This window comes from Zea mays, chromosome 8, assembly GCF_902167145.1.
Source record: "Zea mays cultivar B73 chromosome 8, Zm-B73-REFERENCE-NAM-5.0, whole genome shotgun sequence".
Lineage (NCBI taxonomy): Eukaryota > Viridiplantae > Streptophyta > Magnoliopsida > Poales > Poaceae > Zea > Zea mays.
The window spans coordinates 68,740,154-68,764,462 of NC_050103.1; the positions used below are offsets into that span (position 1 = coordinate 68,740,154).

The 24,309-nt window shown below is 43.4% G+C and overlaps 2 protein-coding genes and 1 pseudogene across 3 annotated transcripts; all 3 read right to left on the bottom strand.

The window, feature by feature from the left end:
* Nucleotides 1-3,263: 3,263 nt before the first annotated feature.
* LOC100272779 (50S ribosomal protein L21-like) lies at nucleotides 3,264-7,684 on the bottom strand. The gene is made up of 5 exons (NM_001147232.2): nucleotides 7,216-7,684; nucleotides 7,047-7,127; nucleotides 4,780-4,881; nucleotides 3,776-3,850; nucleotides 3,264-3,643 (listed from the first exon to the last, which is right to left on the bottom strand). The coding sequence occupies exons 1-5, from the start codon at nucleotides 7,639-7,641 to the stop codon at nucleotides 3,572-3,574; spliced, it is 756 nt and encodes a 251-aa protein (NP_001140704.1). The 5' UTR covers nucleotides 7,642-7,684; the 3' UTR covers nucleotides 3,264-3,571.
* Nucleotides 7,685-8,155: 471 nt separating this feature from the next.
* LOC109941512 (LOC100274886-like pseudogene) lies at nucleotides 8,156-9,398 on the bottom strand (annotated as a pseudogene). The gene is made up of 3 exons (NR_164098.1): nucleotides 9,215-9,398; nucleotides 8,810-9,011; nucleotides 8,156-8,706 (listed from the first exon to the last, which is right to left on the bottom strand). The product of NR_164098.1 is annotated as a protein-like pseudogene (transcript).
* A 574-nt stretch (nucleotides 9,399-9,972) lies between these two features.
* On the bottom strand, nucleotides 9,973-11,715 carry LOC100279960 (uncharacterized). The gene has a single exon (NM_001152910.2). It carries the CDS (start codon nucleotides 11,625-11,627, stop codon nucleotides 10,386-10,388), a length of 1,242 nt encoding a protein of 413 aa, NP_001146382.1. The 5' UTR covers nucleotides 11,628-11,715; the 3' UTR covers nucleotides 9,973-10,385.
* Nucleotides 11,716-24,309: the final 12,594 nt, after the last annotated feature.

The window sequence follows — 24,309 nt, forward strand, 5'->3', positions numbered from 1 at the left end:
TGATCCGCTAGTGCGGCGCAGCCTACGCCGGCCAATGGGACACCCGCCTGGATACGGGCGCCCGTTGGAGTTTGCGGTGCAACCGCAGCGAAGTCGTAGTCGAGGTTGCGACCCTCGACGTTCTGTCGGCGCTCACGCGCCCTCTCCAGTGAGACGCGGGCATCCTCGCCCGCACGTCTGCGGTTGAGCTCTGCCCGAAGGTCATTAGACCTCTCCAGAGAGACTGGAGCGTCCTCTCCCACACGTCTGCGGTTGAGCTCCGCCCGCAGGTCCTCAGTCGGTGCGGCCCTCACTGAGGGGGAGCGCACTGACGCCGATGCCTCGTGTTGACGTCGGGACGACCGAGGCCTGGGCCTGGCTGAGCTAGAATGTGCCATGCCGAGCAGACGGTCGACATCATCATGCCACTGCTTCATGGCCCCTGTCGAGGCCGTGGAGCTTGGAGGGTGGCGCAACAATTCCCTGGTTGCAGACAGCGCCCCAGGCGCAGCCCTAGACGCCCTGGATGTTTGTGCGGGAGTGTGGTGCCGCGCAGAGTGCACAGCAGCAGCACCAGGCGCAGGGCGGTTATTGGCCTGCGATGTGGAAGAGGCAGCCTCCTCCTCCACCATGAAGTCCTCGAGCATGAAATCGTGGTGCTCGACGATGTGGACCATGGTGTCGAGCAGAAAAACAAGCAAAAACCTAAAGCCTATCCCCCTACCTGTCGCGCCAAATGTCGGAGAGGAAATTCTCCGGGCGGGTGGCGGAACGCACCCGCCCTAAATTCTTAGATGAGGAGGGGGCCTAAGAGTTTTGCCTGCTAGATGGATTCGAAATAAACACAAGAACACACAAGGGTTTAGAGTGGTTCGGGCCGCCGGAGCGTAATACCCTACTCCACTATGTGTTGTATTGAGTTTGAGAGCTTGTATGAACTTGTGAGTTTGAGGGTCTAAGTGAGCTTGCCTTGTAACGTAGTGTGCCTTCCCTTTTATAGCTCAAGGGAGGCCATACAAGGATACTGAGCCCCGACATGTGGGCCCAGGGGCAAAACAGAAGGAAGTAATTAATGCCTACAACGTCTGGGCGATCTCCGAGCGCCATAATGTCCATAGTGCATATAATATTGATATGTAGCGGTTGCTTCCTCGGTAACGCACGAGTGATGATTAGCATAGTGTACGCCGCAGTACGGGCGTACTGCCTGCCAGTGGAATGGACAGGCACGCCGCCTGCGGGATGGCCTGGTCACCACCCGTCAGCGTAGTGGACAGGGCACATTAAATGCTGAGGCGACACATCGCCTGCCAGTGAAATGGACATGGCTCATTAAATGCCGAGGTGGCACATCGCCTGCTAGCGGAATAGACAGGCGGTGCGTCTTATCCGCAATAAATGCAGAGGCCACGCGGCCCAAAGGCCTTACGTCAGGCTCTGCCCGCTGGCTTACGTCACGGGCAGTAGGCCACGTGGCAGCATCGGGTCTCCGCCTGAGCAGGAAGCAGAAGCATACACGGTATGGTCCGGACACGTGTCGGCTCCGGACCCCCGCCTAGCCTTGATCAAGGCCTGGGTATTCTTTGTCCCAGAATCCCGGGACCCTGTTGTGAGTGGCCCGAACCCCACACAGGGGGGTCCGGAACCAGTCCTAGGGGTTCGGCTCGCGCCTGTGGGGGTCCTGGACCCTTCCCGGAGGTCCGGTCCGTATATGCAGGGGTCCGCCACTTTCCCATGGGAGTCCGGACCCACTGCTGACACCTTGGAGGATATTGTCTTCTCTGGCCACATGGCGGCCCCGGAGCCGTCCACGTGGTGGGGTCGGTCGCTGTTCACCACGAGACTAGAGATAGCCGCGCGGGTATCGCGTCTTCATACTGTAGTAAGGGGTACCCCTGTTTCAGGGTACCGACACATACCCTCGAGCTATCGTGACACTGTAGTGGCTACCTCTCTATTGGACTCGTTGTCGAGCGCATGGATCCTAAACCAAAAGGGGTTAGACAATGTGTATTGCCTCTAGAAGGATCAAAGAGGGGGTGGATTGGGTTTTTATGAAATTTCTTGCATAAGTTAGATCCTAAACACAAACCTAACTTCAGTCAATATGTAATGTGTGCCAAAGAGTTTGGACCCTAATACCCAACCATATACTAGCATTACAATTCTAAGAAAGTAAATGTGTGAATTTAATTGTTCAAAAATAAATGTGTATAGTAAATTAAGGGTTAGAAGACTCCTTGATATTTTACCGAGGTGTCAAAGAGTCAGCACTCCCTACTAATCCTCGTTAGAGCACCTGCGCAAGAGTGTTGCTCTCTTTAGTCTACATAAAGATCAAGTGCTCTTTCACCACTCTCACATAGTGAACAATTCACAACTATGTGCAATTTCTGAGTCAGATTGTCCACAAGCTCTCAAGGTGGTGGCTTTCAACTTTCAACTCATCAGCACTTGAAGAAAGGACAGAATGAGGGAATGTTTGGTAGAGCTCTGGCTTGCCGAAAAACAACTCTAGCTTTGGCTTTTCCTAAAAAGCAGTGTTAGAGGTAAAGCCATTTTGCAAACCGTTTGGCAAAAACGGCTTATCCTAGAGCCAAAGTCATTTTCCTGTATTAAAGTGCTAGAGCCAAAGCCGTTGAATTGTGGTTTATTCTTCGTAGTACAAAAATAGCTCTGACTTTAAGGTGTTTTTCTCAGTAATCCATTTTAAAAAATGTTGTTTGAAAGGACTAGCTTTTTTATATAAAAAAAACCAAAGCGAAAGCCATGCCAAACGGGCTCTGAGTACCGTGATCCATATGAGTAGGGTCTAAAACTATCTCAAGCAGCTTACCTATCTATATCTTTATATTCAAACTTCATTCTATAAACAGTGCAATCTACAGTGCAACATATTGTTGTGTAGCCAACCACATGGGTAAAATAATTGAGGTAAGTCTTGCCCCTGATTTTTTTTCCCGAAGAGGCTGCATCGGCACTTCGAAGCTGGCGCAATTTACCATAAGCAAAAAAAAGTGCACCCTGATGTTACTTACAAACTGCAAATTCTCACCAGGAGAGCAAGCAAGCGTAAGGTATCCGTACAATGAACCAGGGAGAAACGAAGCACCGCGGTTTCATTATTAACTCTTTCTAACATGGAACCGAAGGGCGGTTTCACTATTACACTCTAGCAGTCTAACGTGGAACTAAGCAGTAGAAGCTCGGGGCTGTTCGCTTAAAATTAAAGTCGACTATTTGGACTGCTACAACTTCAATGCATAGAGACAAAAACACTGTAGAATTAGAAGTCAGTACAAATTAAAGTCAGGCGAACAGGCTGAGTACACATATATAAAGGATGTGCACAGAAAAGCTAACCAAAAATGAAAAATATGTGTCACTAGGTAAACTACATCAGCTGATCCACACCACCCAAACTGCTCGGTACATAGGCTTCATGTCAGGTACTTTACCCGAGTCATAATGCTGACAGCCTCTAACGTTTGAATTAACAAGAAAAGAAGCGACATTTCACTGGTATCAACTATCGAAATCTGACTGACCGACATTTAACTGGTATGCTGCTAATTTTCTCTTTCCCATGAATTTAGGCAGCAACAGCAGCAGTCTCTGGCTTATCTATTCCTTCAATGTTGATTATTCTCAGTTTTGTCAACTCCTGTAAAAGGTTACAGCGTACAGTAAGAACTACATGATCCACATGGACAAGACAAGTACCAAGAAAACATTCATGGTTTCTGTGGGGTTCAGTGTATGCTAGTGAAAAAACTAAAAACAGCATAAAATGTACCTGACGATGGCCCTTTGTCCGGCGGTAATTTTTTCTCCGTTTCTTCTTGAATATGATCACTTTTGCATCTAAGGCCTGTCAAGATTATCAAGAGAATATGCTCAAAAAAAGATTATCAAGAGAAATTGAACTCAAATCAGTACATCAATATGTTACAACCATCAAAATGAGCTGTGGCAAGGTAATGCCAAAAAGATATGTGCATCTTGACATAGAGATTGAAAGATATATCTTCGTACTTGTATCTTTGGCAATTATAAAAAAAACATAAAACCACTGTTTATAGATGTACATAGCATATGGCGTCAACGAAATATATAACTATTACTATAGCTCAAGCTCATCAGATGTGATTCAAGTTATAAGCATAAGAATGATGCAGCCCAACATGGTCCAGTCATTAACAGATCAGATAGGTAATCCTCAAGAAATATCCAGTAAATTGTAAATCTTCTGCTGAGTAGATACACAACAACATTTTACCACTCGACATTTGAACATGCCTTCACGAAAAGACTTGATTAACAAAGCATGAGATGCATGATTTACATGTTACAAACGATAATCCTCAAGTCAAACAAACATAACGATACATACTGCAGATGATTGTCACAACTGAAATAAGGATATCAGGCTTCTCTGGCGCTGCCAATGTGACTACTCCTATAGTCCTATTAGATAGGCGCCAGGCCACTTAAAATGCATCGAATCAGTAGGATTAAATAGTCCCTACTCACTACTCAGTAAGTAGTGCTCTTACTAGCTTAAAATGCATAACAACCAAATTATTGAAATAAATACACTGAAAAATAAATCTGAAATCTGCACGGATACATAGAAAGTGACGAACTGACATATTTTGCAAACCAAAAGTCCACTAACCGAGCAGATGCAGTTACTAACTTGTTGATAAAATTGAGTTTAGTAACAATTTAATAAATTTCATTAGTGAAAAATGTTGTAGCAACAAAAAACATAGTTCAAGAAACTAATGTTCATCTTACATGCTCTTCCACAACAGCATGAACAGCAGCATCAGGTAGTATTGGCCTCCCAATAACTGTTTGAGTTTGTGAACCAAGCATGAGAACTCGGTTCAAGAACAACTGCAGTAAAGTCAAGCAGACAACAGCATCATCAGCAAATCATGAATAGAAAAAATACACAGGATGTCACAAGGAGACTTATGTCGGTTGTTAGCATCATAAAAAAAACATGAAGCCAGATAGTACATTGGGATTCATAACTAGTAGCTTTTAATAAACTAAAGAAAACATCACGAAAAACACATACTACACATATCCAACTAAAACAAGGCCTGAACAATAATCCTTTTCAGTCCACTAACCACAACTCAAGATACTACAATCTTGATCTAGGAATCCAGAAGAAAACATGAGACTAAAAATACATTCTCCAAGGTAGATTAAATAACTAGAACCCAGTGTCGGGCCCAGGATTTAAAAGATAGGTATTCAAAATTGCTAAGAGGTAAAAAAAATTAACAGCATGTCCTTTCTTTTTCTTTATATTTTCTTTCTTTCTTTTCAGTTTCCAACACAGTTACAAATTACAACTAATCATACCACCCGAATCACGACATCTAAAAATAGAAACAAGACATCAAATTTTTTGGATATTGTTATAATCTAGACTCGTCAAATGCATAACAATGATTTTTGAAAATATATACTATAAAAATAACATTGATATAAAATATGCATAACAGTGAACTTTGTTGAGAGTCGGGTAGTGATATAAAATTTAGACTATGAAAATAACTAAAATATTAATCAGAAAAATGTGCATAACAGTGAACTTTGTTGAGGCATAAAAGCTTACAAATAAGAGTAGAAAATGTTTTCATGTTTTAATATCTGCCTTCGCCAACGTGGTGGGCCCATGTGTCTATTTGTTTCGGCTTTTCGCAGCTTCTGGCCACCAAAAGCTGCTGCGGACTGCCAAATACTCAGCTTTTCAGCCAGCTTCTATAAAATTCGTTTGGGTAAAAAACATTCAAAATCAACATAAACATATAATCGGTTGGGTCGTCGTAATAGTAGTAATCCGTCACTTTATAGATCCTGAGTCCCATGGACAACTTTATCTTCCTCCGCACGTAATCCTAATAATACTCAGATTCTCTACACAGCCAAATTCTCCTCACAGCTAGATTCTCGGAAAAGCTGGTCAGAAAAAAACTGAACCAAACAGGCCCCATGTCTCCCCGGCAATCAGGTGGCGATTGGGTGAGATTTGGAAAGAGAGGAATGTTAAGCAGCCAAGCAGTTTCACTGATTCAGGCGGGTGTACATGTTCGGCGGAGCAGCAGCAACCGAACTAGGCCTTTTTATTGTAGCCCAAATAGACGAATATTGTTTTAACTTTTTTTTATGTATACATATGTATTATACACTATATATACATATTTTTTAACAAAAATCTTGGGTATTTAATTGAATACCCATAAATTGAGGTGGGCCCGCCCCTGCCTATAGTGCAAAGCAGTTTCAACATAAATTTGAGCAGAATCAGGGGCGGAGGAGCCAATGTTGCTCCATATTGCCTAAGCAATACCTTACTTTCGTCCAGCACAAATATTAAACCAAAAAAAATAGCTCTAAACACCAAGTGCCAAAACCCACACACACGACAGCTCACCTGAAACCGTTCCTGGCATGATTTGAAGAGATATTTTATTTTAGTTAAAGTTGTAGTGGAAGTGAACAAAGTACACGGGCTAGTGGAGTATAAGCTTATTATGAACCTGAAGTAGAGATGGTAGAAGAGATTGCACATGTTCCACAAAATACACATGTGTTAAGAGGACAACGGTGAGGAAGTTAACCGTAAAAATAGAAAGTATATTATTGTTAACTCTTTTTATTTTTCGCAGATTTTTTGTACTATATTATAATTGATAAAAAATGTACATTGATCCCCTCCTATTTTCTTGCGACACTACTTGAGCTACACCTTGTTTTTCTCACGTCCTCCACCACTGAGCAGAATTACAATGGTCCAAGCCCTAGTACATAAAGAGAGCTATATCACCGGGGTTCCACTGCAAGCAGGAAATTCTAGATACCATTACACGATCAAGTATAGCAACATTTTTCTATTGCGTTATATACGATGATAATACATGAAACAGGGAAGAACACAAAGCTTCCATACTGAAAAGCAACATCAAACAGCGCAACTAAATCACACAAGCCACAGCCTCAATGTATACAAGCCAGTCAGGTCGCACTAGAAGCGCAATTTTTACCTTGTCGTTCACATCACAGAACTTCAACCTCTCCGTGAAGATTGAGTCGCCATTGCTCACCTTGAATTGATGCGAGCCGATCTGCAGCGAGAAACAAGCACACACGCAGTCACGCATTAGATCCAAACCCCAGCCTCAAATATCGAAAGACAGGCCAAATGGAGCAGACCTGTACGATGGCGAAGACGGGCTCGTAGGGCTTGAAGGGTTTCTCGTCAGCCCCGAGCGGTGCGAGCACCTTGTAGCCGATCTCCGCCGCCTCCGCTACCTTCTCCTCTTCCGTCTTCCCGCTCGGTTTCTTCGCCGCCACCGCCTCCTCATCGTCCCCCCATTCCCCCTCGCTATCCTCCTCGTCGTAGTGTTCTTCTTCGTCTTCATATTCGTCGTCCTCGTCGCCGGAGGAGCGGGTCGCGAAGTGGCAGCGCGAGAGGTAGTACAGCCGAGGGGAGGGGAGGGCCCCGGGAGCTGGGGGGCCGAGGGCCTCGGACGAAGTGGTCAGGGTTCTTGTCGCGATCGAGCCCGGTGCAAAAGGTTGAGATCTCTGAGGGACGAGGCGGCTCGAGAGTAGGCGGAGGAGGCAGCGCCGCGACGCCATGGCTGCGGCGACGGCGGAGGCAGGGGAACGGAGGGCACGAAAGTGTAGAAATGGAAATACTCGGTGACAGCGGTTTTGACGAGACTACACAGTGATAGATCAGACTACACATAACACAGTGACAGATCAGACAATCCCGATTAAAGGCGTCCAATGAGAGCCATGTCCAATCCAAGCAAAAAATTCAAATATCAAACCACACACGTCCCTGATCTAAAATAAATGTATATCTTATTTCACGGGAAATCAAATACTTTTGAATTTAACTAAACATATATTAGTGTGACATAACCGAGGCCCTCTTTTGCAGTGATAAAAAACTGTCAAAACGAAAGGTAACGGAAAACGGTAAAGTTAAAACTGATTTTGGTCAGACGACAACAAATTTGTCAGTATTTACCGTTCTTTGAGAAACCCAAACCCTGCCAAAAAGAGATAAGGCGCTTTTGGCAAAATATGGCCTAAGTGAATCTCTCCTACTAAATAAAGTCAGGTGGTGAAACCAAAACCATTCCAAATAGAACTAAGTTAAAATGTGAAGAACATTACATAGCCAAGTAGCATATTGCCACAGTATATTTGCTTTGAACAAAGGAAACAAATCGATCATTTGTAGCATGTGCTATCTGGTTCGACACATTTGCATCTATAACCAAAACCATCGAGGACTCCAACATGACCAGACGGCCAGCCAAATTTCTTCCTGTCGATCTCAACGAGCAAGGCCAGCAGAGCCTCGCACACATCTCGCTTGCATCGGCCTCATCGCTACACATCTTAAGCGTGGGGTAAACCATCCACGCGTGGTCCAGCCTTCTCTCGGGCCTCACCACCACCAACCCAGGCACCTCGGCATCACGCCTCGTCACCAGCCCGGTGCTCCTCTCCCCATAGTGCAGCCGCAGGTGGAGGGCCGTAAGCCCATGACCACCATGGCTGCCGACACATCGATGAAGTCCTTTGAAGAGCTCACCGACGGGAAGTTTGTGCTTGGTGATGCAGTCCTTTGTCTTAACATGTGTGAGGCGTGCTCCAAGGCCCTGATGTCACCCTGCAATTGTTCGTCTGTTTTTGAAACTGAAATGGGTGAGATAATTATTAAACAATTTTGTGAACAATATATTTGGCCGAGAAACAGTTCGTGATAGACCTTGATTAGTTTGCATACCATGAGCTCCATGATCCTCCTTGTATCCTTTTCAGGGATCAGGCCTTCTCGAAAGATATCAGAGGCGACCGGGGTGCCACCATATGGGCTCAGAACCAACGCCAGGCCAGTAGTAACCTTACCCTTGAGCTCAGACCAGTACAAGAAAAGAAAGAGCTGCAGCTGCATCAACTCCACCTTTGATATGGACAAGGAGCAGAACCTGCTTACCAGATCGCAAGTAGAGCTCCTCAATGTATTGTTTTCAGTTCCCATGCGTTGTTCTCTACTGACGCCTAAGTGAAAGGAATAGCAGTACGAGATACTAGTACAAGCAGCAACAGCTTCAACAAAAAATATGAAGCAAGAATGCAACCTAGCACTAGAAGAAAAAAACACTTGCATGCACCCCTCCACCTCAATTACCTGGCTATGAATTTCCGCAATATGGCAAGCCAATCCCATTTTTGAAAGGAACCGTTTCATATTGGTTAAGTGGACTATGGCTGCTAAAAAAGCCTGCACAAAGGAGTACAAACGGGATAATATGTAAGACCTCTGTTCTTAAGGCGTCGCCTAGGCGTCGCCTAGGCGCCCGGACGGTGGTCAAACGCCTAGGCGCCTTGCCCGCCTACCTCGCCTAGGCGCCGCCTAGGCGTCCAGGCGGTGCTCCAACGCCTTGGACCGCCTTACCGCTTTAAAAACCATGTGTAAGACCATCTCCAGCAGACCGTGTAAACGTGTAAAGTACTGTTTTGCACTGTAGATTACACTGTTTACAGTGTAGAGTTTAAAATAGAGAGTAAGATATGGAGTGGAATAGGAAATGAATGAATAAGGGCTAGTTTGGGAACCTTTTCCAAGAGATTTCTATTTTCCCAAGATAAATTAGTTCTACACTTTAAACAGAAATCTCTTTGAGAATCCCAAGGGAAAATGTTAAAATCACTTGGGAAATGAAGTTCCCAAACTAGTCCTAAGTAAACCAATTTATCAGGCAGGCAGTGCATGCCATTTCTGAAAACAACAATGTACAGCAAGAATGAGAATATTCATCAATCAACATCTATGATGACAGTAACAATTCATATAAGGACAACATAACTGGCTCAAATCTGGACGACAGCAACATGGTGAGCGAAAATGCATACCAGTCTAATAATGCAAATAATGCAGCCTAAAATGCCGGATAGAACCATCATTATTAAGGGGAGGTACATCGTGAGGGATACTTCCGAGAAGCCAAGACAACAATGACAACATAAGCATATTCTTAGAAGATCAACACACAATCGTTGTGAGTCAAGCGAAGTACATAGCTTTAGCAAGAAACAATTCTGCCATACTTCTATAACCAATAGGTTTGAGCTACCAAGCTCGCAAAACCTGAAGAAACAAATTCAGAAGAAACCTAAGGGACCAAGTTTTGAGGTATATCTGATTGATGGAAAATCTTGGAACTTTAACAGATGATATAGTTCTTCCAGCTGATAACAATTGACTAACTCAATTCATCGATGATTTGGATATCCAGCCTACAAATACGCAGAACTGAATATTTTAAGAGGCACCTCCAACAGTGATATCAACTGCAACCTTATACTCTTATCCTGGTCCTCAACTTCTTGATCTTGACATCTGATTTCTCCACCTTGATCTTCTTATCTCCCTGCATTTCCTCAGTACCGACTTCACCATCACCGTTCATGCTCTTCTTCTTCCTCTGCTCAGTCTTCCCCATCTTAACCTTCTTGTTGTCCAAACTGGCTTCGTTCACCTTATTTTCCAAACCACGTTTGCCCTTCTTTTCACCCTTCTTGCCAGCCATCTGGCTGTCATTAGCAGAAATCACAATGCTTTTCCTCTTCTTTTTCTCTATCTCCACCTGGACTTCTTCCTGCATCGCAACATCATCCTCAACCTGCCCCTTCTTATTCCTCTTCCTCTTGGCACTCACATTGGCAAATACCTCTCTTCCACGGGCACCAGCATCCCCCTTCTTGTCAATCTTCTTCCCACAAGTCTCCGCTTCTGCGGCATCAATAACCTCCCCAGATCCAATAATTTCAGGCACCTCGATTTTCATACCCAACTCTGGTACAACCTGGTAAATTGGTAGAGCAACTGAATCCACAGCCTTCAGATGCAGTGCCCTAACGTTGGCCCACTTCTTTGGCACCTTCTCGACAGCCTCCTCCACTGCGGCCATCACATTGTCCACGATCACCTCTTCCTCCATGTCCAGCCTACCCACCTTGATCCCCGAGCAGGTCCCCGACCGCAGGTACAGAAAAGCAGAGCCAAGGACCTTGCGGACCTGCTCCGGCCATCCGACGCGGCTGAAATCGACTCCAATCGGAGCCTTCTTGGTGGCGTAGAACGCCTTCCCGAGGACGCGCGGCAGAAGGGGGACAATGGCGCGGTCGGCGATGAAGAGGTCGTGGGAGGCTGCGAGGCGGCGCCGCGACTCGTAGGGGCGGTAGTCCGTGCGGAGCGTGGAGAGCGGGATGACGTCAGAGACTGGGAGGCGGTGGAGCGACTTCGACGCGTGGAGGAGATCGGAGGCGGAAGGGGACCGCGACTTGGGGCGGTCGTCCGAGATTACGCAGACGGAGGCGCCGTCGTGTCCGATGACGGGATGCGGGAGCGGGAGGAGGCGCGGCCTGGCGCTGGACGAGGCGGGGATACGGCGGAGCGAGAGCTGGAGGACGACGAGGTCGTCGCGCTCGTCGGCGAGGAGGTTTGGGCGCGTCTGCGCTGTGCGCTTCTTCATCCACATCGTGAGGGAGGCGACGGCGCTGGCCACCGTCTCTCGGGGCACCGGGTGTGGCAGCGACATAGCGGGCGGGCGGGCGGCGGCGCGAGAGCAGGGTTTAGGGTTTGATTGATGCGCGGTGGGAACCGCTGGGAACGGAACGTGCTTAGACTATCCGCAAGCGCAAGCGTCCCCTAAATTTTTCCTATATCACTTTTTTGCGTCACATCATCAAAATTTCACCCCCTATTTTTTCATCTCTCGCAGCGGTTCCCCCTAAATACTCCTCATATATCATTTTCTATACATACTTTCATCTTCTATAAATTTTTTATCTACTAACAATTAGAAGTGGGTCCACGTGAACAGTGTTTGGAGGGCACTCGTACGCACGCCAGAACGAGGGGGAGAGAGAAGTGTACCTTCGCGTAGGGCGCCTGGTAGGGGAGCCGCTGCGGCACTGGGGGCCGCCCTGTAGCCGCCATGCAAGCTACAGGGCAAGGGGAGAGGGCGGCTGCGAACAACCTTATCTACGCATGCAGCGAGAGTAGTTTGTAATCGGATCGAATACATACCAATATCAATGAAATCATATTTGTTTTCATATTTTTATTCGGTTTCGAATTCAAATATGGATAGCTTCGAATACGAATACAAATATAGATGTTCTTGAATATAAATACGGATAGTCGTGGGTCGAATACGAAACTAGTCGGACACGGATGGCGCTGGTAATCGGATATCATGTAAGACACCATTCCACACATATCATAGTTGTAATCATTTAGTCTCTCTTTTATTACAAACATTTTTTAGAATTATATATGGACATATGCTACGCCTACATAAAATTCCATGAATTTCTAAGGCTAATTTGAGTATTATTAATTTCTTTATGTAGAAAATCGTTAAAATGCAATTAAATTCATAAAATATTCTAGCGTCGACCGAAAATTAAAAATAAGTTATTAAGAATAATAAATATTCTACAAGAATATAACATTAAGTACCCACATGAAAATGATAAAAGTGAAGTATTGTTTATGTTGAAACTTAGATGTTTATGGTGGTTTCACATGTAACTCAAACAAATAAGTAGAAATGAAATAAAATAATTGATAACATCTTGTGGATTTTATGGTTCAAACATTTTTTTAAGATGTTATATGGACATATGTTTCCACTACGTCAAATTTCATAAGTTTATGAGACTATTTGTGTATTACTAATTTCTTTCCGCAGAAAATCATCAAAATGCATTTAAATCTATAAAATATTCTAGTATCAACCGAAAATTACAAATAAGTTACCAAGACTAATAAACATTTCATAAGAAGATAACCTCAAGTCCCTACATGAAAATGATAAAGTGAAGTAAATATTATGTTGAAACTTGGATACTTAAGTTGATTTCACATGTAACTCATACAACAAGTGGAAGTGAAATGAAAATAATCACCGGCATCTTATGGACTTTATGGCCCAAACATCTTTTAGAATTTTATGTGGACAAATGTTAACCCTCCGTCAAATTTAATGAATTTCTAAAGCTATTTGTGTATTATTAATTTCTTTCTACAGAAAATCATCAAAATGAAATTAAATTCATAAAATAATCTAGTGTCCGCCGAAAATTACAAATAAGTTACCAGGACCAATAAATATTCTATTAAATATAATATTAAGTCCCTATATGAAAATGATAAAGTGAAGTATTGATTATGTTGAAACTTGGATACTTATGGTGATTTCACATGTAACTCACGCAATAAGTGAAAGTGAAATGAAAAAATCTCGGGCACATTATGAAATTTATGGTCCAAACATTTTTTAGAATTCTATGTGGACATATGTTACCCCCATCAAATTTCCTTAATTATTTAACTAAATGCGAGCCATGTACGTGCCAGGATCAGAAACTCACATACACAGCGATTACATAATTGGACATCATCACACAGTGCTTGAAATAAATAGCGAAAAGGTATTTAATTACATCAAGATGTCAGAGACATCCACAGAGTCTAATACATAGCCATAATGTTCAACATAAATATCAAAGTGTGGAGAAACGAAACGTAGATGTTAAGCCTACACAGGCAGCTGACTAGGGGTTTGCCACTAAGATAGTCTAAAACTCGTCGTAGTCCTGGAACTCCTCGAAGTCCTCCATGTTGCTAGCATCACCTCCTGAGCATTGAGTACAATGGGGACAACCAAGGGTGGGGTGGTTTGTAAAGCAAGGGTGAGTACACATCAACGTACTCAGCAAATGTCTCGTTTGGCTAAAGTGGACTAGCTGTATGTGGGGTTGAGGTTAAGCAGTTGCTTTTAGTTGGTCAAGTATTTATTATTATTGGTAGAGCCAAGTTTTAGTAATAAACTCAGTTATTACCCAAAAGTACTCCCTCAAAAGAGGAAATACCAAAGATCAGATCTATAACATCATTGTTAACCATCACCATAAAAGTATCCAAAGTTCTTCTAATCAAAGAGGATCCCAAGGCTGCTCTTAACCGTGAGCTCGGCTGATATACCAGTTTCTAACACTCTGCAGAGGTTGCACACTTTACCCACGAGTCGTGATCTCTTTCCAGCCTGGGTTGTATAGACCCGATCTTCACTACCATGGTGAATGGCCTGGAATACACTACGTAGCCTTTATGTCACACCCGGGTTTCTGGGCACCAAGACCCGAGCGCGAACATAATCATCATGTGTGTTGGGACCAAGTCTCACACATATGATGAATCATGGCACATGATCGAATGTCACATCTTTACTACATAACAGGAGTTCTGTACAAAATAAATAAATAGTTACATTATAAGGAGACAACGGTCCAGCAACCCAAAGTTGACTAGGAGACGACGGCCTAGACCTCTCACGAACTCGTCATAACATCCTCCATGCGCCTCATCCTGTGGTACCTGCTCTTGACCTGTGGGGGTGTGAGACAGCAAGAGTGAGCTCACATACGTTCATCGCTCAACAAGTTGTGGGGAATAATATGCATGAACTCGGCAAAGGTGGGAGCTCACGTGAAGTGTAAGGCTTACCAAATAGGATGGTTGAAGTTGAGCATTGCTTTCAAAGTTGGTCAAAATTTTATTAGCAATTACTAAGTATAAGTAAATACCAACCCAATTAAGTAGTAGAACAAAATTAATAACAACACCTGCGATGCAATGCATATGACAAATTGAATTTAGTTCCATAAATTAATCATGTGAGTGTCCGAGCTGCTCATGACCGTGAGCACGACTAGTATACCAGTTTTACACTCTACAAAGGTTGCACATCTTTACCCACAAGTCATGTTACCCATCTGCCAAGAGACGACCAATCCCATACACCTCTACCGAGGAGGCGAGGCAGGGTAACACTACGAGGCCTTTACAAAGTTCCACTAGCTTCAGAAAACCCGCTACAGTTATAGGAAGCTCCAGTACAGGAATCCCTTGCCTGACCGCCATCGCAGCAAAATCAACCAAGGACCTCCCTACACTGACCACTCCTGTACTGCCCTTACCCCTTTCGGGTAAGGTAGTCATCCACTAGCTTTCCTAGTTAATCAGCCAAGGGCGTCCCATTAAACCCTTGTGGTAGCACTGTTTTCCCGGGTGGTTCTCCATGTTCCAATTAACATAATGATCTTAACATGAACAATAAATAACAACTGATAAGAAAAGTATAATCATGAATAGTGTAATCTTCAAACCCAAAACCACATAAAGCAATAGCAGGTACTACCCAAAAAGTTTAGTGGAGTCAAGGTATAAAGATAATCAAACTAGGGTAACCTGTTGGGTCCCATCAAAATTAACCTATGCAGATCATTATGATTAATCAGAACATGACTGGGTAAAAAGAAGTGATCAAGGGCACAACTTGCCTGGGACTTGAGATTCCAGGTACTGACTTGCTCTTCAAGTGACTCGTGTCCTCACTGCTAAACGTAGCAATACAAACAAACATGGTATAGACAAATTTAACATCACACCAAACATAAGAATAAACTGTATAATAATAATCTATGTGTCGCTACGAGATCGTGAGATCAAGAGCTGCTAAATTCGGAGTTACGATTATGAAGTTATGGATTTCCGAAGATCCACGCAATTTAAGCCGTTAAAACTAGACCTTATGTTGATTTAATAGATCATGAGAAAAAATAATCTAAATAAATAATTAATTCAACTTTAAGTTAAATTGTAATATAATTAGGGATCATATTTGAGCCAAACTATAATTATAAACATATTAACTTTGATTTAGAGAAGTTAATCTACTAAACATAGGTTAGATAAATATCTAACTACAAAAGTATGAGATATGGTATAACCAATGCTATTACTGCGTAGTGAATATTTATACGAAGCTATCGCAACTGGAACGGGTCAATTCGGAGTTAAAATGGATTTAATATGAATTATCTAAATTTCTATACATTTTTACATTTAATTTTTATACCTTAAATAGTTTCCAGGACTAAACTGCAAAAGCCAGGGGCCTAACAGCTAAGTCATCCAATAGTGGAGGGATGGCGGGTTATTTTCAATGAAAACTGAGGTCTCATATGTAAAAAGTCCTCAACGAAGGGGTACATGTGAAGATTGGCCGCTGGATTTGAGATGGAAGGCTCAGATTAAATCGAGCACCACCCCGAACCGGTATCCCATGCCAGCGGATGGATCCAAGATCAACGAATCAGGATCGATCCATCGAAGGGTATGCCTATATCTAATCCTAGCCGATCACAGTGGGACGGACGGCCAGTTGCCTCCCATTATCCTCCCCAACGCCAACACCTGAGCAGAGGCGACGCCGCCTAGCCCATGCGACGGCGCCATCGCCGGTGCACGCGACACATCACCCCGGCGCGCTATTCTTCAATCCAATGGGATCATTACGAAGTGGAAGCGATGGCGAACACAACGGAAGTGATCATACCGACGAACGTCGCGGCGCAGGGACCCATCCACGGTCGTGGCGGATCTGCGGCGATGGGGTTGCTCCGGTGAGCGATTCCGGAGTCACAAACAACCCAATCCGCTAGAAGGGGCCACGGAAACGTTCCCCGCGCCATGGCAAAGCTCACCGGCAAAGCTTGAAGGCCCCCACGGCGATCGAACCTCGATTTCCCCCCTGGCGGCCAACCTTCTCTCTCTCTCGGTCTCTTCTTCCGTTCTCAGCTGACCGCACGGCGAGGTGGGGTCGCGGCTACCTATATATGCGTCAAAGGGGGAGAGTCCGAGCAGAGAGGGTCGGTTGCGCCATGCACGGCGGTCGAGCGGAGATCCGATGAAGACGGCGCGAAAATCGGCCAGGGAAACACGTTCAGTTGGGGAAGATGACTCCTGACGACATGGGCCCACACACCAGAGGCAGAGATGATAGGCGCGCGATCACCAGCAGCTGTGAAGTGGGCCCGCCAGCCAGCGAAATAGGAGAGGCATGCGCGATTCCGATGCGCGAGCGGTGCTAGGTGAGGCTTAGCAGGGGGGTCCCCCGTCAGCCACACGCGTGAGAGAGCAGGCCACACAGGGTAGAAGTGGAGTAGTTGGGCCGAGGTGGGCTAGTTTTGGCCCAACAGTAGGAATGCTTTTTTTCTTTTTTATCTATTTTCCATAGATTTGAGTTCAAATTTGCTTTGAAATTCAAACACCAGTTAAATGCAGCAAACAAAGAACCTCAACATGAATTTATGATGTATTTTATTTATTTATTGGTTAATTATTCCCCTAAATGAATGCTTCTATATGCATAATTCGTAAGGGATTGATTTACATATTTCTTATTTAGTTTAGGAGAATTTTATTATCAAGTCTTCATTATGATTTAATTTTCTTTTGATCCAAATATTTCTAAGGAGTGCTCTAATATTTATCCTTATATAATACCTATTAACTTAAATAAAGGATAATTTATATAAAAAATTCTAACTCAAAACCTTTGGAAAATTTTACATAATTCTCAAAATGAGATTTTGAGGTATTACAAATCCTACCCCCTTAACAAAAATCTCGTCCTCGAGATTTGTAAGAAAAGGGATACAATAAGTTTGGTCTAGAATTTTAGTTTCTCATTTGGTTTTGGGAATCAAAGTTTTGTTCAAGTTTTTACATAACAATTAGTAGATGATTTGGAAAATATGAATATTATATGTCTAGCCATTTATTAGGTCAGATGAGGCACGGTTATGGCAAGGGTATAATAAGGATAGACTTCATCCAGAACTGTGGATCCTGGTTCCTCTGGTGATCCAACTTGAGCTTTGAAGACTTGAGTTGATGCTTATCCTTCTTGGGTCAGATTTAGGGTCCTTCAGTTGTGATGTTAGATGTCATTATCTGAGCTGGGATAACAATTGCGGGTGCGTGGGATAGGTAGGTTAAACAAAGTTTTACTTTGCTTTTGGGATATCTAGATTATGCAACCTATGATGTAGGTTTTATGGACGAGTTAGTCCAAGGTATTAATTTAAGGTAAGATATGTTTATAGAATTATGGCCTAATTTATGTCACCAACATTATCTAACTTATTTAAGTAACTCAATTTGGATTAGATCATGTTAGATTAGATGGGATCTAGATCAGATTGGTATAACTAGATAAGATCTAATTATTTTAGGCTAGATCATGGTTGTTACTATAGAGTGGGATAGGTATGCCTATTAGAACAAGATAAATCCATAACGATAAGGTAGAATCTTTTGGGATCAGTTAGATCTATTGGGATAAGATAAAATCTTTTCAAGATAAGATGAATCTACTAAGGTAATAGAGTATCTTTTAAGATAAGGTGGATCTATGAGTGTAGGATAGAATCTTTTAAGATGATATGGATATTGTTAGGCTAGATACTTTAATGAGGGATAACCTAGTTTATTTAGTTATTTTTATAAGCAATTTTTCTATATGTATATGCAGATGTAATTGTGGACATTATTCCACAACTCATCACACTCAATCAAAGATCCAAATCAAACAAGTATCATAAGAACAAACAGTCAAGTTCATAGATATCTATAAAAATAGTTTTCTTTTTGTTTCTTAAGAGTAGGTCTCCTATTCCTAAAGGTCACTTCAGGCACAAGATTTCAAAGTGTGAAATCCACTTTTGTCTTTAGAAACGAAGAGGTAAGAATAATCAGAGTAAAGCGGAAATAGATGAGAAAATATTAAGATAAGTTTAGAATTGAATCAGAGTAGTAGAGGTAAGTAAATAAGGGTTGTCCAGTTCTATCTAGGTTTCGTCCTACAATCAACATTGCTCTGATACCACTTCTGTCACACCCGGGTTTCGGGGCACCAAGACCCGGGCGCGAACATAATCACCATGTGTGCTGGGACCAAGTCTCACACATATGATGAATCATGGAACAAGATCGAATGTCACATATTTACTACATAACAGGTGTTCTGTACAAAATAAATAAATAGTTACATTATAAGGAGACAACGGTCCAGCAACCCAAAGTTGACTGGGAGACAACGGCCTAGACCTCTCACGAACTCGTCATAACATCCTCCATGCGCCTCATCCTGTGGTACCTGCTCTTGACCTGTGGGGGTGCGAGACAGCAAGAGTGAGCCCACATACGTTCATCGCTCAACAAGTTGTGGGGAATAATGTGCATGAACTCGCCAAAGGTGGGAGCTCACGTGAAGTGTAAGGCTTACCAAATAGGATGGTTGAAGCTGAGCATTGCTTTTAAAGTTGGTCAAAATTTTATTAGCAATTACTAAGTATAAGTAAATACCAACCCAATTAAGTAGTAGAACAAAATCAATAACAACACCTGCGATGCAATGCATATGACAAATTGAATTTAGTTCCATAAATTAATCATGTGAGTGTCCGAGCTGCTCATGACCGTGAGCACGACTAGTATACCAGTTTTACACTCTACAAAGGTTGCACATCTTTACCCACAAGTCATGTTACCCATCTGCCAAGAGACGACCAATCCCATACACCTCTACCGAGGAGGCGAGGCAGGGTAACACTACGAGGCCTTTACAAAGTTCCACTAGCTTCAGAAAACCCGCTACAGTTATAGGAAGCTCCAGTACAGGAATCCCTTGCCTGACCGCCATCGCAGCAAAATCAACCAAGGACCTCCCTACACTGACCACTCCTGTACTGCCCTTACCCCTTTCGGGTAAGGTAGTCATCCACTAGCTTTCCTAGTTAATCAGCCAAGGGCGTCCCATTAAACCCTTGTGGTAGCACTGTTTTCCCGGGTGGTTCTCCATGTTCCAATTAACATAATGATCTTAACATGAACAATAAATAACAACTGATAAGAAAAGTATAATCATGAATAGTGTAATCTTCAAACCCAAAACCACATAAAGCAATAGCAGGTACTACCCAAAAAGTTTAGTGGAGTCAAGGTATAAAGATAATCAAACTAGGGTAACCTGTTGGGTCCCATCAAAATTAACCTATGCAGATCATTATGATTAATCAGAACATGGCTGGGTAAAAAGAAGTGATCAAGGGCACAACTTGCCTGGGACTTGAGATTCCAGGTACTGACTTGCTCTTCAAGTGACTCGTGTCCTCACTGCTAAACGTAGCAATACAAACAAACATGGTATAGACAAATTTAACATCACACCAAACATAAGAATAAACTGCATAATAATAATCTATGTATCGCTACGAGATCATGGGATCAAGAGCTGCTAAATTCGGAGTTACAGTTATGAAGTTATGGATTTCCGAAGATCCACGCAATTTAAGCCGTTAAAACTAGACCTTATGTTGATTTAATAGATCATGAGAGAAAATAGTATAAATAAATAATTAATTCAACTTTAAGTTAAATTATAATATAATTAGGGATCATATTTGAGCCAAACTATAATTATAAACATATTAACTTTGATTTAGAGAAGTTAATCTACTAAACATAGGTTAGATAAATATCTAACTATAAAAGTATGAGATATGGTATAACCAATGCTATTACTGGGTAGTGAATATTTATACGAAGCTATCGCAACTGGAACAGATCAATTCGGTGTTAAAATAGATTTAATATGAATTATCTAAATTTCTATACATTTTTACATTTAATTTTTATACCTTAAATAGTTTCCAGGACTAAACTGCAAAAGCCAGGGGCCTAACAGCTAAGTCATCCAATAGTGGAGGGATGGCGGGTTATTTTCAATGAAAACCGAGGTCTCATATGTAAAAAGTCCTCAACGAAGGGGTAAGGGTGAAGATTGGCCGCTGGATTTGAGATGGAAGGCTCAGATTAATTCGAGCACCACCCCGAACCGGTATCCCATGCCAGCGGATGGATCCAAGATCAACGAACCAGGATCGATCCATCGAAGGGTATGCATATATCTAATCCTAGCCGATCACAGTGGGACGGACGGCCAGTTGCCTCCCATTATCCTCCCCAACACCAACACCTGAGCAGAGGCGGCGCCGCCCAGCCCATGCGACGGCGCCATCGCCGGTGCACGCGACACATCACCCCGGCGCGCTATTCTTCAATCCAATGGGATCATTACGAAGTGGAAGCGATGGCGAACACAACGGAAGTGATCATACCGGCGAACGTCGAGGCGCAAGGACCCAGCCACGGTCGTGGCGGATCTGCGGCGATGGGGTTGCTCCGGTGAGCGATTCTGGAGTCACGAACAGCCCAATCCTCCAGAAGGGCCACGGAAACGTTTCCCGCGCCATGGCAAAGCTCACCGGCAAAGCTTGGAGGCCCCCACGGCGACCGAACCTCGATTTCCCCCCTGGCGGCCAGCCTTCTCTCTCTCTTGGTCTCTTCTTCCGTTCTCAGCTGACCGCACGGCAAGGGGGGTCGCGGCTACCTATATATGCGTTAAAGGGGGAGAGTCCGAGTAGAGAGGGTTGGTTGCGCCATGCACGGCGGCCGAGCGGAGATCCGGTGAAGACGGCATGAAAATCGGCCAGGGAAACGCGTTCAGTTGGGGAAGATGACTCCTGAAGACATGGGCCCACACACCAGAGGCAGAGATGATAGGCGCGCGATCACCAGCGGCTGCGAAGTGGGCCCGCCAGCCAGCGAAATAGGAGAGGCATGCGCGATTCCGATGCGCGAGCGGTGCTAGGTGAGGCTGAGCAGGGGGTCCACCCGTCAGCCACACGCGTGAGAGAGCAGGACGCACATGGTAGAAGTGGAGTAGTTGGGCCGAGGTGGGCTAGTTTTGGCCCAACAGTAGGAATGTTTTTTTTTCTTTTTTCTCTATTTTCCATAGATTTGAGTTCAAATTTGCTTTGAAATTCAAACACCAGTTAAATGCAGCAAACAAAGAACCTCAACATGAATTTATGATGTATTTTATTTATTTATTGGTTAATTATTCCCCTAAATGAATGCTTCTATATGCATAATTCGTAAGGGATTGATTTACACATTACTTATTTAGTTTAGGAGAATTTTATTATCAAGTCTTCATTATGATTTAATTTTCTTTTGATCCAAATATTTCTAAGGAGTGCTCTAATATTTATCCTTATATAATACCTATTAACTTAAATAAAGGATAATTTATATAAAAAAATTCTAACTCAAAACCTTTGGAAAATTTTACATAATTCTCAAAATGAGATTTTGAGGTATTACACTTTACAAAGACTCCCCTGGTGCGTAGCTGCTCGTTAGGTTTTGCCAGTCGTACAAACGCAGTACACCTCCCCAAGGTGGGTGACTAACAAAACCAAATCGAATGAACCTCTGCACCCCAACCTTGGCAGAGCGAGCACTACGCCCGACCCCCATTGACGGCGCTCCGGCAAAGCCAACTACAGCCTCAGGTTTATCTAATTAATCAGCTAAGGGCGTCCCATTCCACCCTCATGGTTGCACTGTTATCCCGGGTGGTCACTCCACGAACAGGTCCTTACGGAGAGGTACTCAGGAAAAAGGCATGAGCCCCCTAGAGTATCACTGAAAGTTGCCTAGAGGGGGGTGAATAGGCAAATCTGAAATTTATAAAGTTTAAGCACAACTACAATTCGGGGTTAGCGTTAGAAATAAAGTCGAGTCCGAAAGAGAGGGCGCAAAACAAATCACAAGCGAATAAGAGCGGATGACACGATGATTTATTTTACCGAGGTTCGGTTCTTGCAAACCTACTCCCGTTGAGGTGGTCACAAAGATCGGGTCTCTTTCAACCCTTTCCCTCTCTCAAACGGTCACCTAGACCGAGTGAGCTTCTCTTCTCAATCAATTGGGACACTAAGTCCCCACAAGGACCACCACACAATTGGTGTCTCTTGCTTTGATTACAAAGAACTTGGGAACAAGAATAGAGGAAGAAGAAAAGCGATCCAAGCGCAAGAGCTCAAAAGAACACGACAAAACTCTCTCTTCTAGTCACTATTGCTTTGAGTGGAATTGGGACTTGGAGAGATTTTGATTCACTCTATTTGTGTCTTGTATTGAATGCACTAGCTCTTGTATTGAATGTGTTGGATGAAAACTTGGATGCCTTGAAGTGTTGGTGGTTGGAGGTATTTATAGCCCCAACCACCAAAATGCCCGTTGGGGAAGGCTGCTGTCGAAGGGCGCACCGGACAGTCCAGTGCGCCACCGGACACTGTCCGGTGCGCCAGCCACGTCACCCAACCGTTGGGGTTCGATCGTTGGAGCTCTAACAAGTGGGGCCACCGGATAGTCCGGTGGTGCACCGGACAATCACTGTTCACTGTCCGGTGCGCCATCTGCGCCTGCTCTGACTTCTGTGCGTGCAGTCCGTGCACTATAGCTCACTGTTCACCTTTTGCAGACGACCGTTGGCGCTGTAGCCGTTACTCCGCTTGGCACACTGGACAGTCCGGTGCTACACCGGATAGTCCGGTGAATTATAGCGGAGAGCCATTTTCAGAAATCCGAAGCTTAGCAGTTGAAGGGGATTCTCCCTGGTGCACCGGACACTGTCCGGTGCGCCAGACCAGGGCAGCCTTCGGTTTTATTTGCTCCTTTGATTTGAACCCTTTCTTTTATATTTGTATTGGTTTGTTGTGAACCTTTGGCACCTGTGGAACATATATTCTAGAACAAACTAGTTAGTCCAATAATTTGTGTTGGGCAATTCAACCACCAAAATTATTTAGGAAAAGGTTTGACCCTATTTCCCTTTCAATCTCCCCCTTTTTGGTGATTGATGCCAACACAAACCAAAGCAAATATATAAGTGCAGAATTGAACTAGTTTGCATAATGTAAGTGCAAAGGTTGCTTGGAATTAAAACCAATTTATATATTCATAGGATATGAATGGATTGCTTTATTTATTTTAATATTTTGGACCACACTTGCACCACTTGTTTTGTTTTTGCAAACTCTTTTGGAAATTCTTTTCAAAGTCTTTTTGCAAATAGTCAAAGGTAAATGAATGAAATTTCGAGAAGCATTTTCAAGATTTAAAATTTTCTCCCCCTATTTCAAATGCTTTTCCTTTGACTAAACAAAACTCCCCCTTCATGAAATTCTCCTCTTAGTGTTCAAGAGGGTTTTAGATATTAATTTTAAAAGAGGTAATACCAATTTGAAATTATATAAAAAATAAGATAAGATACCAATTGAAAAACTTCTTTAATACAAATTGAAAAGACTACATTTTTGAAATTGGTGGTGGTGCGGTCCTTTTGCTTTGGGCTAATACTTTCTCCCCCTTTGGCATGAATTGCCAAAAACAGATACTTGTGAGTGAAATATAAGCCCTTTTACTTTCTCTCCCCCTTTGGCAAACAATATATG

Bases quoted from the DNA above. Each gene is read 5' to 3' on its own strand.
- LOC100272779 (NM_001147232.2), bottom strand. From the start codon at position 7,641: ATGGCGTCGCGGCGCTGCCTCCTCCGCCTACTCTCGAGCCGCCTCGTC. The intron at 7,128-7,215 runs GTCTGCTCCATT...TTCTCGCTGCAG, and splicing joins CCGTCTTCGCCATCGTACAG to ATCGGCTCGCATCAATTCAA. The intron at 4,882-7,046 runs GTAAAAATTGCG...ACTTTACTGCAG, and splicing joins TCTGTGATGTGAACGACAAG to TTGTTCTTGAACCGAGTTCT.
- LOC100279960 (NM_001152910.2), bottom strand. From the start codon at position 11,627: ATGTCGCTGCCACACCCGGTGCCCCGAGAGACGGTGGCCAGCGCCGTC.